At 46.0% G+C, this 19,312-nt stretch overlaps 2 protein-coding genes across 2 annotated transcripts in view; both read right to left on the reverse strand.

The window, feature by feature from the left end:
- TMEM176A (transmembrane protein 176A) overlaps positions 1-19,312 on the reverse strand; it is a 177,940-nt gene that overhangs the window by 13,167 nt on the left and 145,461 nt on the right. The gene's annotated exons all lie outside the window — the stretch shown is intronic.
- The window catches only part of LOC126064218 (amiloride-sensitive amine oxidase [copper-containing]-like), a 98,459-nt gene continuing 88,869 nt past the window's right edge, over positions 9,723-19,312 (reverse strand). Inside the window, exons 2-5 of the mRNA XM_049863018.1 lie at positions 12,429-14,002; positions 11,019-11,304; positions 10,509-10,641; positions 9,723-9,992 (exon numbers count right to left, since the gene is read on the reverse strand). Of these exons, the coding sequence (XP_049718975.1) occupies positions 9,723-9,992; positions 10,509-10,641; positions 11,019-11,304; positions 12,429-13,998 (2,259 nt within the window). The 5' untranslated portion in view covers positions 13,999-14,002. The remainder of the gene's footprint in view (positions 9,993-10,508; positions 10,642-11,018; positions 11,305-12,428; positions 14,003-19,312) is intronic.

The following is a 19,312-nucleotide window of genomic DNA, read 5'->3' on the forward strand; positions in this document are numbered from 1 at the left end:
TCTTATTGTCATCTTTTACATAATGACTTCAATGATTCCCTGTTTTGAGCATTTTTTCTTTTTAAAATTATTCTTAATTTGTTTTTGTGATTTCCCTATTTGAATTGATATCAGGATGTTCTGTTCTGTGACCTTGTGATGTGTTGGAATCTGATATTATTGATTTTCTGACCAAACAATTTCCTCTAGTATTTCTTGTAGTTTTGGTTTGGTTTTTGCAAATTCTCTAAGCTTGTGTTTATCTGTAAATGTATTAATTTCACCTTCATATTTGAGAGAGAGTTTTGCTGGATATATGATCCTTGGTTGGCAGTTTTTGTCCTTCAGTGCTCTATATATGCCATCCCATTGCCTTCTTGACTGCATGGTTTCTGCTGAGTAGTCTGAACTTATTGATTCTCCTTTGCAGGATACCTTTTTTTTTTTTATCCCTGGCTGCTTTTAAAATTTTCTCTTTATCTTTGGTTTTGGCAAGTTTGATGATAATATGTCTTGGTGATTTTCCTTTTGGATCAATCTTATATGGGCTTCGATGAGCATCTTGGATAGATATCCTTTCATCTTTCAGGATGTAAGGGATGTTTTCTGCCAACAGATCTTCAACTATTCTCTCTGTATTTTCTGTTATCCCTCCCTGTTCTGGAACTCCAATCACACGCAAGTTATTCTTCTTGATAGAGTCCCACATGATTCTTAGGGTTTCTTCATTTTTTTCATTTTTTTTATGTGATTTTCTTCAACTATTTTGGTGTCAATTGCCTTACCCTCCAACTCCCCCACTCTGCATTCCAATTGCTCAAGTCTGCTCCTCTGACTTCCTATTAAGTTGTCTAATTCTGTAATTTTACTGTTAATCTTTTGCATTTCTGAATGTTGTCTCTGTATGGATTCTTGCAGCTTATTAATTTTTCCACTATGTTCTTGAATAATCTTTTTGATTTCTTCAATTGCTTTATCAGTGTGTTCCTTGGCTTTTTCTGTAGATTGCCTTATTTTATTTCTGAGGTCATCCCTGATGTCTTGAAGCATTCTGTAAATTAGTTTTTTATATTCTGCATCTGGCAATTCCAGGATTGTATCTTCATTTGGGAAAGATTTTGATTCTTTAATTGGGGAGTTGTAGAAGCAATCACGGTCTGCTTCTTTGTGTGGTTTGCTATCGACTGCTGTCTCTGAGCCATCTATAAGATATTGTAATGATTTATTTTATATTTGCTCACTGAGTGTTCTCTTGTTTTGTTTTCTTTCAATATATGTAGATGGGCTACTAGATTGCGCTGTCTTGATTGTTGTAGCCTTTGAATTACTTATGTCCTATTACCAGCTGGTTTGGGCTGTTACCAGATATATAAGCCTAAGAGTGCATTCACTATTCTTGAGTAGAATCTGATTTTGTGTCACCAAATGTGTGGTGTAGACTGTCACCTATTCACTTAGAGGAGTAGTGGTGATAGTTGTGTGTACCAGATTCTAGCACCTGCCGTGGTTCCCACTCCGTGGTGGGGGGCAGGGTGCTGACAGGCTTCCCCCAAGTGCCAGTGAGGTAGGTGTGTCTCTATTCCTAAAGCACTTCGGTGGGTGGGCTCTGCAGCTGTACCTTAGGCACCCACTGCATGTACCTCTACAGATTCGTAGGTGTCACTATCCTTAGACCCCTATGGCAGGACGCTAGGTGGTTTCGGTGGAGCTTCAGCCCTCAGTTCCCCATTGTGGGTCAGTGAGGGCTCTGTTTAATAGGTAGAGATATCAGACCTGGGAAACTTGTCTTTCCAGTAATCCGCTAAAACAGTTACAGTCAGATCACTACCAGAATTGCCTTTGTATTATAATAGCCACCTTGTTCCCTGTAGGGATGAAAGCCCAGGACTGTGGATCTCATATGCTTGGCTGGAGCTAGTTCTGTATTCTTAGGCCAATTTCGGGAAGTCAGGGAAGGATTTTTGGTCCCTGGGTTTTTCGTAGCTGCTTCTCTCAGGCCAGGAGAATGGGTTAGGAAAAGACAAAATAAATAAACAAACAAAAAACCCGCAGAGCACTTCACTCTCTGGCCCAGGAAATTCCAATGTTAATGAAGCTGTCTGGGAAGGGGAGGGGAGGGATCAGATAGATAGGAGAGAGTGAGCACCTAGGGATATAGACAAAGTTACTTATCTTACTTGGTGATGACTGTTTTATCTGAGATTCCCGAGGGGCATGTAGCCTGTGTGCATTGGCTGGGTCGAGATTGCTCCCGAGGGTCAGGCCCCCGTCCTGTGCTTGTGCTGTCTCAGAAGCCGTGGTCAGGTCCTCCATTTCCAGTCCAAAGCCCAGAGCCAAGTTTCCCCAGCTGGGACACCACACTCCAGGCTCCAAAACCAGTTGCTGCCTCCCGTGACTTCTCCTCCAGTCAGCCGTGTTGCTGCGCTGCCTGCGAGCACTGGCTGGGCTTCTCCCGAGGTCACTTCTGTGGGCTAGGGCTGAGTCCCGTGTTTGCGCCATCTCAGGATGCCATGCTCAGCTCCCCTGCGTCCAATCCAAAGCCCGGCGCCAAGGTTTTCTGACTGGATCGCTAGCTCCAGGCTCTGAAAACAGTTGCTGCTTCCCCGTGGTTGCTCGTTCTCTTGTTAGCTGCATCAGTGTGCAGCCTGCTTGTGCTGGCTGTCTGTGTCACTCAGGTCAACTCTTTAGATCTGTGTTTGACGGTCAGGGTTCATAGATTATCATGTATGTGATTGATTCACTTGTTTTTCCGAGTCTTTGTTGCAAAAAGGCTCTGAGGTAGCTTCTACCTAGTCAGCCATCTTGGCCCCGCCTTCTCTTGTTTCATTTTTTTGTAGATGGATAGCCACTTATGCCAACATCATTTGTTAAAGAGGCTGTCTTTTCCCCATTTAACAGACTTTAGGCCTTTGTCAAATATCAGCTGCTCATAGGTGGATGAATTTATGTCTGGATTTTCAATGCTGTTCCATTGTTCTATGTATCTATTGTTGTACCAGTACCAAGCTGTTTTAACTACCATGGCGTTATAATATGTCCTAAAATCAGGTGGTGTGAGGCCTCCCACTTTGTTCTTCTTTGTCTTCAGTTATGCTTTACTTATCCGAGGCCTCTTCCCTTTCCAAATGAAGTTGGTGATTTTTTTCTCCATCTCATTAAAAAAGGTCAGAATTTGGATTGGGTTTGCTTTGTATCTGAAGATCGCTTCTGGTGGCATTGACATTTTTATAATGTTGTGTCTTCCTATCCATGAGCAAGGTATGTTTTTCTACTCATGTAGGTCTCTTTTGGTTTTTTGCAGTAGTGTCTTATAGTTTTCTTTTTATGGGTCTTTTCTGTCTTGGATTTATTCCTAAGTGTTTTTTATCTTCTTGGGGGCTATTATAAGTGGTATTGATTTTGTGATTTCCTCTTCAAAATTCTCTTTGTTGGTGTAGAGGAGTTCACTGATTTTTGTAAGTTTTTCTTGTATCCCAATAATTTGCTGAAATCTATTACTTCCAGTAGTTTTCTTGTGGATTCTTTGGGGTTCTCTGTGTATAAGATCATATCATCTGCAAATAGGAATACTTTTACTTCTTCCTTACCAATTTGGATGCTCTTTATTTCTTTTTGTAGCCTAATTGCTCTAGCAAGGGCTTCCAGCACAATGCTGAATAAGAGTGGTGATAGAGCATATCCTTGTCTGGTTCCTGTTTTCAAGGGGAATGCTTTTAGACTCCCTCCATTTAGGATGATGTTGGCTGTTGGCTTTGTATACATGCCCTTTATTATGTTGAGGAATTTCCCATCTATTCCTATTTTGCTGAGAGTTTTTATCATGAATGGGCATTGGACTTTGTCAAATGCTTTTTCTGCATCAATTGATATGATCATGTGGTTTTTGTCTTTTGTTTTATTTATATGATGGATTACATTGATTGATTTTCTAATGTCGAATCATCCTTGCAAACCTGGTATGAAGTCCACTTGGTCATGGTGAATGATTTTTTTGATATGTTGTTGAAGTCTATTGGATAGAATTTTGTTGAGGATTTTTGTTTCTATGTTCATGAGGGATATTGGTCTGTAATTTTCTCTTTTTTTTGGTGTCTTTACCTGTTTTTGGTATCAGGGTTATGCTAGCTTCATAGAATGAGTTTGAGAGTATGCCATCCTTTTCTATGCTCTGAAATACCTTTAGTATTAGTGATGTTAACTCTTCTTTGAAAGTTTGTTAGAATTCTCCAGTGAAGCCGTCAGGGTCAGGGCTTTTTTTGTTGTTTTTGTTGGGAGTTTTTAAATGACGTTTTCAATGTCTTCTTTTGTTATAGGTTTATTTAGTTTTTCTACCTCTGTTTGTGTTAGTTTAGGTAGGTAATGTGTTTCTAGGAATTTATCCATTTCCTCTAGGTTGTCACATTTTTTGAAGTACAATTTTTCATAATATTTTGTTATGATTCTTTTAATTTCAGTTGGGTCTGTTGTGATATGGCCCATCTCATTTCTTATTCGGGTTATTTGCTTTCTCTCCTGTTTTTCTTTTGTCAGTTTCGCCAATGGTTTATCGATTTTGTTGATCTTTTCAAAGAACCATCTTTTAGTCTTGTTAACTCTTTCAATTGTTTTTCTATTTTCTATTTCATTTAATTCTGCCTTAATTTTTATTATTTGCTTCAGTTTGGTGCCCGAGAGCTTCTTTTGTTGCTCTCTATTTGTTCAAGTTGTAGGGTTAATGTTTTGATTTTGGCCCGTTCTTCTTTTTGGATGTGTGCGTTTATTGCTACAAATTGACCTCTGAGCACCGCTTTTGCTGTGTCCCAAAGGTTCTGGTAGAATGTGTTTTCATTCTCATTTGATTCTCCGAATTTCTTTACTTGGTCCTTAGTTTCTTCTATAACCCAGTAGTTTTTGAGCAAGCGTTTGTTCAGTTCCCATGTATTTGATTTCTTTTCCTTCCTTTTTTCTGTTATCGATTTCTACTTTTATGGCTTTATGGTCAGAAAAGATGTTTTGTAATATTTTGATGTTTTGGATTCTGTTAAGCCTTGCTTTGTGGCCTAATATGTGGTCTATTCTGGAGAATATTCCGTGTGCGTTGGAAAAGAATGTGTACTTGGCTGCTGTGGGTTGTTCTGTATGTATCTGTGAGATTAAGTTGGTTGATTGTAGCATTAGATCTTCCAAGTCTTTATTGAGCTTCGTTCTGAATGTTCTGTCCTTCTCCAAAAGTGGTGTGTTGAAGTCTCCTACTATTATTGCGGAGCTGTCTATCTTTTCAATGCTGTTAGAGTTTGTTTTATGTGTTTTGGAGCCCTGTCATTGGGTGCACAAATATTTATTATGGTTACGTCCTCCTAGTGTATTGACCCTTTAATCATTATATAGTGTCCTTCCTCATTCTTTTTGGTGGGTTTTGCTTTAAAGTCTATTTTTCAGAGATTAATGTTACCACTCCTGCTCTTTTTCGATTGTTGTTTGCTTGATATATATTTTTTCTTTCTTTGAGTTTTAGTTTGTTTATGTCTTTGAGTCTAAGGTGTGTCTCTTGTAGGCAGCATATAGACAGATCGTGTTTTTTTATCCATTCTGCCACTTCTGTCTCTTTATTGATGCATTTAGTCCATTTTCATTCAGTGTAATTATTGATATGTATGTGTGTGTAGTCCTGTCATTTTGATTTTTTTGTGTGTGTATTGGCAGTTTCTTTGTTCCACTTAATTTTCTGTTCTGAGTCATTTTTCTTTATGTATTTGGTTTTCCTCTTTTTCATTGTTGTTGATTTTGTATTTGTTGAGCCTTTATGTTTCTCCTTTTGTGTGTAAGATTGTAAGTTTCCTTTGTGGTTACCTTATTATTTACCCCTATTTTTCTAAGTTTAAACCAATCTTTTATCTCTCTTTATTAGCTGACTTCCTCTCCATCTGAATGATCTATGACTACATTATTTAGTCCCTCTTTTTTGTTTTAATGTTGTCATCTTTTACATATTGACAGCTCTGTTTCCCTATTTTCAGTGTTTTAGCTTTGATTTATTTTTGTGACTTCCCTATCTGGTTGTTCTAGTCTTGGATTGTTATCTGATGTTATTGATTTTCTAACCAGAGCACTCCCTTTAGTATTTCTTGTAATTTTGGTTTGGTTTTTACAAATTCCCTGAACTTCTGTTTATTTGGAAATGCCCTAATTTCACCATCATGTTTGAGAGACAGCTTTGCTGGATATATAATTCTTGGGTGGTGATTTTTTTCCTTCAAGCCTTTATATATGTCACCCTGTTGCCTCCTTGCCTGCATGGTTTCTGCTGATTAGTCAGAGTGTAGTCTTATTGACTCTCCTTCCTAGATAACTTTTCATTTATCCCTAGCCACTCTCAAAATTCTCTCTTTATCTTTGGTTTTGGCAAGTTTGATTATAATATGTCTTGGTGACTTTCTATTGGGACCCACTTTGTGTGGGGTCTGATGAGCTTCTTGGATAGATATCTTCTCACTTTTCACAATATCAGGGATGTTTTCCTCCAACGAATCTTCAACAATCCTCTCTGTATTTTCTGTTATCCCTCCCTGTTCTGGTACATCAATCACCAGTAGATTATTTCTCTTGGTAGTGTCCCACATTATTCTTAGGGTTTCTCTTTTTTAAAATTCTTTTGTCTGATTTTTCCTGAAATAATTTGATGTCAATTGCTTTATCTTCAATCTCACTAATTCTGACTTCCATTGCCTCAATTCTGCTCCTATGACTTTCTATTGAGTTGTCTAACTCAAAATTTTATTGTTAATCTTTTGGTTGTCTGTTTGCTCTCTCTCTTCTTCCAGCCTGTTAAATTCGCAATTATGGTCTTAAATTCCTCTATTGCTTTATCTGTGTGTTCCTTGCTTTGTTCTGCATTTTGCCTGATCTCCTTCCTGATCCCTTGAAGATCTCTGTATATTAATCGTTTGAATTCTACTGCTGGTATTTCCAAAAATTCTCTTCCTCCAGAGGGTTTCTTGATTCCTTGTTTTGGGCTCTTGCTGAAACCATCATGGTCTGCCTCTTTATGTGATTTGTTATTGACTGTAGTCTCCAAGCCATCAATAAGTTATTATATTTATTTATTTTATGTTTACTTCCAGTGTCCTAGCTTCTTGTTTTGTTTTGTTTTGATATGCCCAAGTAGGCTGGTCACGGGAGCTAGTTTGATTATTGGCATCTTTGAAGATTCTCATGTCCTGTCGCCAGGTGGTTGGAGGTGTTACTATGTATGTGAGCCCAGGAATCCGTTTACTTTTGATTGAAGTACCAGAACGGTGGGGATAACAGAAAACACAGAGAGAATTGCTGGAGATTTATTGGCAAAAAACTTCCTTGATATTGGGAAAGATGAGAAAATACCTATCCAAGAAGCTCAGGTGTCTAGGTAGTCAGTCACGAAGTGTGTGGTGCAAGCTCTCACCTACTGTCCTAGACGGGCAGGGATGATTGGAGTAGGCACAGGTATCTGGCTGCAGCAGAGGGCCACACATTGAGCAATGCAAGGGGCTGATGGTTGGACCTGAGTGTCTGTGAGGAAAGCATGTCTCTGTTTCCTACAGCACATAGGTGGGTGAGTTTTGTAGCCAGAATATGGGTATTCAATGCTGTTTGCTGTAGGGGTTGGGAGACACCACTTATTCTTGGACATCTGTCACAGGTGGTTAGGTGGCATGGGTGTAGGCACTAGTTTTCTAGCCCCTGATGTGGGTAGGTGAGGACTGTCCTTAATGGGCAGGGCAGTGTCAAATGTCATGAATCTGCCATTCTCCCTTTTAGCCGATATAGCTGAAAATAGGTTTCAGGTATGTACCCTGTTGTACTGTGCTAATGAGGGCCTATGCTGCTGAAATGGGCCCACACAGGTCCATGCAGGGGTGAAAGGCATTCAAAATCCGTAGACTTCTTATGCCTGTGCCTAGACAAAGGGGCTGTGCCTTCCCTGAGTTCCTGGCTTAGGGGAGTTGGCAGATTATTTTTTCCTGTTTGTTAATTTGTTCTCTCTCCAAAGCCAGGAGAATAGCTCAGAGTGTACGATGGATCCTGCTTCTGGCCCAGGGGATGAGGCAATCACTGAAGCCTGCCCAGACTTAGTGCAGAGTGGGGAGGGGCAGGTAAATGGGAGGGAGGTTCTTCCCAAAGGGTTTTTTTTTTTTTTCTCCATGTGGTAAGTTAGATGCATGCACTTATCTTTTGCCAGTTGAGTGCCACCTCTCACTGGTTCTGGAGGGTTGAGCAGACTGTCAACTTCTCCATCTCTCCCAATGTGGAAAATGTGTCCCGAGTGCCTCTGCTTGCCTCATCATGCACGCCAGCCAACTTAGTCTGCAGAGTGCCAGTTCTCACCAGGTCAGGTCTGGCAACTCTTTGCTGCTTCTGAAACTGTCTCTCCCTCCCCCTGCCACTCAGTTTGATTCCTCAACTTTGCCTTTGATATTCAGGGCTCCTAGATTGTCATATATAATTGATTCATTTGTTTTTTGAGGTCTTTCTTGGAAGAGGGACAACAAGAAGCGTCTGACTCCTCTGCCATCTTAGGTCCACCTCCCCTTGCCTCCCTTTTATAAGGACTCTTGTGATTACATCAAGCCCACCCAGACAATCCAGTATAATCTCCCACCTCAAGATCCTTAAGTTAATCACATTTACAAAGTCCCTTTTGCCACATAAGTAACATACAGATTCCAAGGATTAGAACATCATGTTGGGGGTATTATTGTCTAGCACATCCATTCTGGCCAACTATTGCAGTACCATTATAGTTCCATTAGTCAGCACTAGGAGATGTAGTTTTTTCTCCCTTCCTCTCTTCCTCTTTCAAAATTTAGATTTTAATTTTTTTGAATAGGTTATATTCACATGATTAAAAACTAACCCCATTCCTGTCCTCAGCCACCCATTTCTTCTCATAATCTATAGGTAACAATTTTTTATTAGTTTCTGGTGTATCATTATAGGGTTTTTACAAGCATATATGTATATATTAATTTATATATATAAATATATATAAATACATACTTATTATGTCTATTTTCTCCCCTATTTTCTTATGCAGAAGTTAGTATATTCTATTGTTCTGTACCTTTTTTTTTTTTTTTTTACTTAATAAATATTGAAGAACTCTCCATGTAAGTAAGTCAAGAGCAACTGCATATTTCTCTCTTGATCACTTAGTACTGTAGTGTATGGCCGGGCCATAGTTTAGCCAGCTGGACTCTCGTGTAGATGGACATTGGGTTGTTTCTATCTTTTGGTATTACAAGTAATGCTGCAGTGAATAACCTTGTACGCATATTTTTAGTGTGTATAGGTGGAGCTCTGGGATAAATTCCTGGAAGTAAGTTTAGTGTTTCAAAGGGCAAACACATGGTAATTTTGGTAGATCTCCCAGCTTTCTTGTGCCTGTACCACTTTGTGTGTTCAGCAGCAATACAACGAGTCTTCCCACAGCTTCCCCAGAGGGGGTGGTCAACCTTTTTTTTTTTTTTTTTTGTAACCAATTTGATAGGCAAATATGAGTGTTTCAGTGATCTGCACTTTAGGTAGTAGTGGAATCTCTTCTGGGCTGCAGTGGACCAGGTGTGAGTGAAGCCTCAGATCATGTGACTGTACGTCTGTGCACTCATGTCCCTCACTCCACCTACCTACCACCCCAACCCCTAGAAGCAGCTCACAGCATGGTCAAAAGGGTTTACTGTTAGTCCTAAGGACAAAGGTTCCCTGGTGGGAGTTGGGTCAGGTACTCTTCACACTGGCCTATAGGTGCCATTGTAGCTAAAAGGCGGAGGCATCAAACAGCCCCCTGCCTCCTCAGGAACCCAGCGCTGAACATGGTTAGAGTCTTTGTCCTGGGGCCACACGATCGTGGTGTCTCTGGATGCCAAGGATGGGTCCTCTGGGAAGAAGTTGAAGGGCCTCAACAGGAAGCCCACAGAGTTTCCAGGTGTGGCTGTGTTGGGGATGTCCTCTGAGTGGGGGATGTGGAGGAAGCCCACTGTCACCCAGGCCACTAGGTCCTGTGGGAGAAAGGGAGTGAGCAGGTGTGGCAGTTCAGAAAGGAGGAGAAGGGAGCTATCTTCAATGGGGATGGTGCTGAGCCCTGACCACTAGAGGCTGCTGGGGCCCTTGGGCATTTTTGGAGCCTGGTGACAAAGTGGTTCAGAGCTATGGCTGCTAACCAAAAGGTCAGCAGCTCAAATTCACCAGCTGCTCCTTGGAAACCCCATGGGGCAGTTCTACTCTCTCCTATAGTGTGGCTATGAGTCAGAATCGACTCCACGGCAACGGGTTTGGTTTTTTTGGTTTGAGGCATTTTTTATCATGTTGAGAACCTTTCTGCAATCCCTCAAGCCCAGTTGCAGAGGTGGGAAGCTCTGTAATGACTTCCAGACGTAGTCTCCCCACCCAACCCAGGGTAAGGTCAAGTCCAGGCAGAGGGCGGCTTGGACTCCCTCTTGGTGAGGGTGGTCTTGGGGCTGGGCCTGGAAGGAGGCAGGGCCAGAGTTGGGCAGGGCTGGAGGCAAGGTCAGTACCTCATTTTCAATGTTCTCATTGTTTCGAAGAAATTCTTCAAAGACCACAGGTGGGTCCCAGGGGTCATTCTGGTTGTAGATGCTGCTGCTGTGTAGCTCCGACTCCCGATACTTGGTCACTGCTAGGGGGTACCTGCCAGGGCAGAGGGGAAGCCAGGTGGCTTTAGGTTGGGGGGCATGGGGCTCCTAGCCTCTCTCAGGGGACATCTTCAGGGTCAATGATGGGGGAAAGTTACTGCCTTCCCAAAATGAGAGATTGTATCCTTGGAGCCAATGAGTTGGCCACTGTCAGCAGAGGCTCAGGGTGCTCGGCATGGGGTCCTTCACCCCGTTCCCCAAGTGCACAGGCATGCACACACGAATGCAAACACAGGCACACACATAGACACACACACAGTCACACACACACGGGCAGAGACACAGGCACACATACACAGACACATAAACAAAGACACACACACGGACATGCATTCTGTCTGAGGGGAGCCCTTGCTCCCACCCCCAGCTCACCTGGCCCAGGTGAGAGCCCGCTCCTCCTGACAGCCTCGGAGCAGTACTTGGCTGGCCATAGAATTGATCTGCACGCGGTAGCTGCGCTTGTGGCCCCAGGGGTTCTTCTTGGGGCTGGTGAAGAGCAGGTACTTGGGCAGGGCCCGCCCAAAGCGAAAGGCAGCCTGGCGCTCACAGTGGAGATGTGTCTGCTCCAGAGTGGGCTGTACCAGGTAGTGTCCTGGGCTCCAGGGGTTAGTGATGTTTTGTAGCTTCATCCCTAGTGTCTGGAAGCTATTTTTGGTGCCTGGAGGAGTGCAGGAAAAAGGAGAATGAGGATCAAGCTCCCGACCTGAAATGCTCTCATTCTGCACTGGGATCTCCATCCTGAACCACGTACAAAGACAACCACAGCCAGTGACAAAGAGAATGTTTTGGGGGCCATGCACTGAGCTGGGTGTGGGGCAGAAGGGGCTAAAAGCCCAGAGGAACTGGAAGGTCGTATGTTGTCAGGGCAGCTACGACGATTCTGCTGTGACTCTGGGTGGGTCCTCAAGGAACTAGCCCCAAGCTGAATGGCTGTGGCTGTATCCTCGAGAGAGAGCAGCTCCCAGGCCAGAGAGATGGGGTAGAGGACCCCTCTGGGCCCAACAGGGAGAATAGGTGGCTTTGTTATGTCAAGTATGTCACGTATGTCACGCTACACTCTCTACAGGGACACAATCCAAGAGGCAGGATGAGGGTCCCCACCCAGAGCACTAGTCAGCTATGGTTCCTACACTTCTGGACATTATCCCACAGTCCTAGTACACATTTCTATTTAATCCTCCTCTTTATAGCATCACTGAGGGCAGTGGTGACTCAGTGGTGGAATTCTTGACTTCCATGCGGGACAGCTGGGTTCAAGTCCTGACCAATGCACCGGAAGCACAGCCACCACCTGTCTGTCAGTGCAGCCTTGTGTGTTGCTGTGACGGTGAACAGGCTTCAGTGGGGCTTCCAGACTAAGATGGACTAGGAAGAAAGGCCTAGCAATCTACTTTCAACAATTAGCCAATGGAAACTGTGTGGACCACAATAGTCCAATCTGCATCTGATCATGGGGATGACTCAGGACAGGACAGTGTTTTTTGTTCCATTGTATATGGGGTTGTCACAAGTCAGGGCTGACTCAACAGCAGTTAACAACAACATTATAGGGTCAGCAGCCCTGGGTGAGGACACGGTTCACATCAGCACAACTGGGGTAAAAAGCTGGCACTATTAACTATCACCGCTTTTCAGGGCACAACAGCTTGTAGCAATGCAGGTTTTTGCAAAGCAGGCTGGGCAAGTGCTCATGGTTTTTTGCCCCAGGAGAGCCTTAGCGCCATCTCCTGTGAAGGCTGCCTGACTGGCAGGGTCCCATTCTGCTCCTAGCCCGAGTCCTACCTGCCACGTCCAGGTCTACGCGGTAATGCACCAGGTGGGTGTGCATGTTGCCAGCCAGGTGGGTGTGTAGGTGCATGCCGTGGTGGAGCCCCTCAGGGGTGTAGAAGGTGGCATGGATGTAGCCAGTGGCATGCATCTTGGCTTCCATTACTCCATTGGGGTAGAAGATGAAATCCCAAATGTAATCATAATTGTAGACTGTGGAAGTGGTTCGCAGCACCAGCACCTGGCCCTTCAGCCCTGCATAGAAGTTGAAGCCTCCTCTGAAGTCAGAATCAAAGTGCCGCCTAAGGGGCACCCCTGTGGGCATCTCGAAGAGGCAGAGGGCGTGGGGGTAGTGTACTGGGCCATCAGCATCGTAATAGTGGAGGGCGTCCAGGTAGGTGGCTGTATCCGGGCAGTCGATGCCTGGGGCTAGCTCATAAGTGACGCTGCCCAGGCCCCAGCCCACGTCCATGTACTTGGTCTGCATGCCTGCTGGTGTGTGTCCTCCATATAGAGCCACTGCCTCCTGTATGCTCATTTCGTAGGCCACACGCTCCCCTCCGAAGCGCACATCCAGGACCTGTAGCCCAGAGGAGGAGCGCAGCCGGAAGGCGAAGCTCCAGTCCCCGTAGAGCACAGCATTGCCCTCTAGCTGGTAGCGGCGGCCTTGGGGCTGAACCAGGCGGGGCCCATTCACGGTGCTGGATGTGGAGAAGGTCCCACGGGGCCTGTAGGAGGAGAAGAGTGGGGTGTCCTCGCTGCCCCGCAGTGGTGGGTCCTCCAGAACCACGACCTCTACCTCCCCATCGCCATACTTGCGGGCCAGTTCTTCTGGGCTCCTGTAGAACTTTCCATTGTACCAGACTTGCTCTACCACCCAGTCATTGGCATCTTGGCTCCCGTGGTCCACAAGCAGCTCCAGCCCAGTGGGGTGCAAGAAAAAGCCTTCCACATCTCGCTGCAGGATAAGCCAGGATCGGCGCTCGCCAGAAGCCAGGCCGCGGGGGGCCACGTCGGTAAAGGTTAGGCACCGGTCTCCACAATGTCGGAAGGAGAAGCCTGTTGTATCAAGGAAGAACTGGTGCAGGGGCTTGGTGGCTTCCTGTAGCATGTGGTTCAGGAGGGCATACTCGGCAGTGGAGACGGGCCTGGACGCCCAGGATGGGCGGTGCCCCGGCCTGGGGGGCAGCACTCGCATATAGGAGGGTGATGGTAGGGGTCCCACTGCAAACTCAGTGATGTTGGGCTTCTCCTGGGCTCCAAAGAAGATGACAACGTGGGCTTCCCGGACCGGACGCCTTTTACCTTCATCCAGAAACCTCAGCACATGTTGCTTCTTGGGCAGCAGCATCTCAATGAGGAAGATGGAGTTCTTGGTCATGGTCAAGGCTTTGGCGGGCTTCAGCGACAGGTCCCTCTGGGACCAAAGGAATTTGTGCACAGCCTTCAGCTCCTCGGCGCTCAGGTCCTTGAACACCCCAGCCTTGCTGCCCAGGGAACTTTGAGAGGGCTCAGCCTCCGCCAGGGTCTGCAGTGCCAGGATCCCGACTATGGCCCAGCCAAGCAGCAGGGCCTCTTGACCCATTGTTCTGGAATGTGGTAGAGGGCATGGGGTTAGTTGTGCTATAGGAAGAAATGGACCTCCACCAGGCTGGGGCTTTGAGTACAGTGTCCCTTAGCCCTATGGTTTCCTGCAGACCTAGCTTCTCCCTCCCCCACTCCAAGTTGGATCAGTCCATCTGCAATGGTGCTAGTCTATTCCAACCCATGGCTCTGAGGGCTGTGCCTGCCGTCTCCTTGCTGACTTGGAAACTAATCCTCTGTGGCTTTGTGGATTTTCTTACCAATGTAAGCCCCCTCACGTCCCCTTTTCTGCACATTTTCTTATCCTGGCCAGACCTTGCACTCTTCTCTTCACCTTAGCACACTGCAGCCAGTGTGTGAGGGGTCAGAGCGGCCCTGAGCCCCTGCCCCATCCACAGGCACCCAGTGTGTATTCTGTTGGGCAGAGGCAGAGAGTGGGTAAACTGCAAAACTAACTTCTGATGAAACAAAATATCTTTTATATAGACACACTTTGAAGTTTATTGTAGACATTAAAAGCATAGGCTCTGGACTGGGCTGCCTGGGTGTCATGGATTGAATTGTGTTCCCCCAAAATATGTGTCAACTTGGTTAGACTATGACTCCCAGTATGGTGGGCTTGTCCTCCATTTTTTTTTGTAATTTTATGTTAAAAAGTGTTAGAGTGGGATTGTAACACCCTTGTCAAGGTCACATCCCTGATCCAATGTACAGGGAGTTTTGTCAAGAGATAAAAAGGAAAGGGAAGCAAGCAGAGAAGGGGGACCTCATACCACCAAGAAAGCAGTGCCTGGAGCAGAGCATGTCCATTGGACCCATTCTTGCGTGAAGAAGCTCCTAGTCCAGGGAAAGATTGATGACAAGGACCTCCCTCCAGAGCTGACAGAGAATGCGTTCCCCTGGAGCCTACTAGACTGTGATAGAATAAATTTCTCTTTGTTAAAGCTATCCACTTGTGGTATTTCTGTTATACCAGCACTAGATGACCAAGACACTGAGTTTGAACCCCTGGAGATCACACTGCACTAGCTGGGTGACCTTGGGCAAGTTACGTAAACTCTCCGGGCCTCAATATCTTCTCAACTGTGCAATGGAAATAATGACAATGGTGCCTACCTCCTAGGGTTGTTGAGAGAATTAAATTAGATAATAAATGTAAGTGTTTAGAACAACGCCTACCTAAGCAGTAAATAATGTCAGTTACTCCTGTTCTTTTTAAATAAGTCATGCGGATACAACCTGTCGATGCCAGCACATTTAATATTTTAAGTGATGTAGAAGAGTTCCACCTCAATCAGGCTGCAGACCTGCGGCTTTGAGGATGCAGGCACTGGAGTTGTCCTGCCCAGCTTCTTTGGCTCCTGCAGCGGGCACTCGGGGTATGGTGTCTTGACCATCCTTAGCCTACTAGGAGAGCATGTCCAGCTGTGCCACCCAGGTGGTAATTCAGGGGAGACACCCTTTCCCGTTCATTCTGGGGGTAGGTCTCATCTTCACCTCATACCCTCGTCTCTGCAACTGCCTGTAAAACTCCCTATGTGGAGCCTAGGGTTCAGACTCCTGGGAAGCTGGGATGCCTTGGTGGCACCATGATGCCCTCCTCATGCAGGGTGGGCCACCCTCAGGTGCCCACTGACTCTGCGTGCAGCTTGGGAGACACTCCTCCACCTAAGATTAGTGGGGTTTGTGGAGACTCCAGACTGACCTGAGTGCTGCCTGCCACTCAATGATCCCCCTGCCTCAACTTTGCTTTTCACTCGTACGGGCAGTGCTGAGGTCAGCCACCTGACTGACCAGCTACGCCTGTAAGGGGTTGAAAGGGCTCTGAGAGGTCCCTGCCTTCATCGATAATCACCCTTTGCTCCCCAAATTAGAGCACCTGGGGATAAACCTTGAGGAAACACTCTTTCCTACCCAAACGGAGGGATGCAGGATGCTTACATATGCCCAGATCTCAGCGGTGTCTGCTCAGCCCCCACTTCTAGCACGGCTGGTGCCCACCTGCAGGAGAGGCTTTGGGCATACAGGGCCTGAGGTGCATCTCGCCAGACTTGGCCACACAGTTGTATCAGATATGACTGAGATGTAGAAGCCCTTCACTTCTGGGGCATTTCCTGGGCTGGAAGGAGAGCCTTCCACCAGGGATGCTTTTGTTCTGGCTTCTGGTTTTTCAAAAATGTGCTTCACATGTCACATACCTGATTCACAAATGTTGGGAACTGACAAATTAAACGTTGTATTTAATTTGTACCTAGTGTGCATTTCTTGACATGGAGATCCGTGAAAGGTGTTGGGTGGGTCTGTGCTGTCACCTGCGAGCTGTGGCTTCTCCTTCACAGGGTTTCTGTCCTGGTGATGTAAGCACCTGTCCTGAGCTCCAGTGTGGCTCTGGTTTCATTTCTGGGACAGGAGCCATCCTGGGACCTCTCTCTGTCTGCTCTGCGGCTGGTGGGAAGGCCAGGGACCTCGTACTCTTTCACTCTCCGGGACCCAGCCTGGGCACGGCAGGCAGGACTGGCTGTGGGAGGACCCAGAACCAGCATTTCTGCTGGGTGCGGCCTGAGATCCTGGGCTTAGGCTGAGGTCTTATCTTACTATTAATTTTTGGCTGGGCTCTGTTTTATAACCTCTTATCCCGAAACTTCTTTCTGCTTTCCTAGGAAGGAAGGAGATGAGGCAAAGACCCATGGTTCTAAGTCTAGATGGGACCTGTGACCACTTCCCTGGCTGGACCCCACAAGACCCAGGTGTGAGTGAGGTGTACAGTGGGTGAGGTAATGTGGCATTGAGCCATGAAGGAAAAGGAAACACAAAGCAGGTGTGACCTCTCGTCTCCCACATCCCTACGTTAGCCCCTCATCTCGCTCAGCGGTTTTACGCCCACTCCTCACTGCAAAGGGAAAGCCCAAAGCCTCTGCAATTCCTTCAAGCTCGTGCCCCTTGCTCCCTGGCCCTCCCCCTCTTGGTTGTTAGGTTCTGCCCTCCTCTCTCTGCTCCCTTTTTTCCCTTGGTCCTCCCCCCTCCCACTCAGCCCCCTTGCTGTCTCTCCCAGGTGTCCCGTCAGAAAGTACCTGTGTGCTCTGCTCCAAGTGTGCCTCTGCTGCCAGTCCTTGTCCCTGTTCTGTCGTTGACTGGTCTTCTTGCAGCTATATGGGTCTATTGGACCCTGCCCTGGGAGGGAGGGACAGGGTGAGGCATGGGCCGATTGAGGTGGGGACCTGTGGTTCAGTGGGTTCCACACGCTGAGGGCAGCATTATGAGGAAATGCCTGGGGCTCTGGTGGCTGCAGCCTGGGGGGCTCCTGTTTCCCTTTCAGGTGCCCAAGTTCTAAGTACCCTGTCCCTTCCCCAGTTGGCACCATTCACAACAGTCCTTGTGTTCTCTGCTCAGAGCTGGACCTGCATCATCCCTTAAAGTAGCTGGTGAGCTTCTGCGGATAGAGTTAAAACCTGTCGCTGTTGAGTCGATTCTGACTCATAGCAACCCTACAGGACAGAGTAGAACTGCCCCATAAGGTCTCAAAGGAGCGGCTGGTGGATTTGAACAGCTGACCTTTTGGTTAGCAGTAGACCTCTTAAACACTGCACTGCCAGGGCTCCATGAGCAGAGATAAGGACAGGGGAAATTTACCAGCAGGTCACCTGAAGCAGACGTACAGTCACAGGTGGGGCTGATGGGGACTGACAGCAACATCAAGAACAGACTTTGACTTTATGTTGAAGGGGGAGCCAGAGACAGATTATTTTGGGTGAGAGATGCCACAGAACTGAGACTCCAGAAGAAATCTCATTAATCATCTATGGTCAGGGGTGCTGAGGTCATGGCCCACAGGGAGAAGAAGGGAGGAAAGGCCCAAGTGGCGCCTGGCCAGGGAGGGGCATATGAATGAGGCTGCCTAGTTAGGTGGGAAGGGCAACATGGCCCAAGAGGGAGTGCCTGTTGGGGGAAGGGCAGAGTGGGAACAGTGCCCGCTGGAGAACCAGCTGAGGATTGCACATTGTCCTGTGATGATGTGGATTTTGCATATCTCACCACAAAGATTACTTCAGTGTTTATTGGCAACTGCATGAAGGCAGAAAAGAGAACACCATTAATCAGTTTAGTACTTGTTTACAATTGCAAAAGGGCATAGTAAGAACAAAATAAGAGACAGAATGAATTATAAAACACAACATGGTTACGCAAATGAAAACACAGGCACACAAAGTAGCCTGATCCATTTTCAAGAGCAGATTCAAATAGGCATCAAACACATTGGAATGGTTGTGGTGGGGATGGGAGTGAGGAATACAGATAAACAGATAAATAAGAGATAAAAAAGATGAGAGAGGCCTTGCTTCAGTCAGTGGTGATAATGTCCATGCACTGAGGTGTAGGTTTACCTCCAAAAAGATCAGGTGTCTCCAGGGAAGGGAATTAGCTTTAAATGCTAGAATGATGATTGATGCAATGGCCAAGCTGAGATCTTTCCCTCTGATTGGTCTGGAGGACTGTTGTTGTTGTTAGGAGCCATCGGGTTGGTTCCAACTCATAGCGTCCCTATGTACCACATAACAAAACACTTCCCGGTCCTGCGTCGTGCTCACAATCATTGTTATGCTTGAGCCAATTGTTGCAGCCACTGTCTTAATCCATCTTGTTGAGGATCTTCCTCTTGTTCGCTGACCCTGTACTTTACCAAGCATGATGTCCTTCTCCAGGGACTGATCCCTCCTGACATGTCCAAAGTATGTAAGATGCAGTCTTGCCATTCATGCTTTCTAAGCAGCATTCTGGTTGTGCTTCGTCCAAGACAGATTTGTTCATTCTTTTGGTAGTCCATGGTTGTCATGGATTGAATTATGTCCCCACAAAAATGTGTGTATCAACTTGGTAAGGCCATGATTCCCAGTATCATGTTGCTGTCCTCCATTTTGTGATTGTAGTTTTATGTTAAGAGGATTAGGGTGGGATTGTAATACCACCCTTACCCAGGTCACATCCCTGATTCAATGTAAAGAGTTTCCCTGGTCTGTGGCCCGCACCACCTTTTATCTCTCAAGAGATAAAAGGGAAAGGAAAGCAGATCAAGAGATAAAAGGGAAAGGAAAGCAAGCAGAGAGTTGGGGACCTCATACCACCAAGAAGGCAGCACCAGGAGCACAGTGCTTCCTTTGGACACGGGGTCCCTGCACCTGAGAAGCTCCTCGACCAGGGGAAGATTGAAGACAAGGACCTTCCTCCAGAGCTGACAGAGACAGAAAGCCTTCCGCTGGAGCTTACACCCTGAATTTGGACTTGTAGCTTACTAGACTGTGAGAAAATAAATTTCTCTT

This window comes from Elephas maximus, chromosome 20 (genome assembly GCF_024166365.1).
Source record: "Elephas maximus indicus isolate mEleMax1 chromosome 20, mEleMax1 primary haplotype, whole genome shotgun sequence".
Taxonomy (NCBI): domain Eukaryota; kingdom Metazoa; phylum Chordata; class Mammalia; order Proboscidea; family Elephantidae; genus Elephas; species Elephas maximus.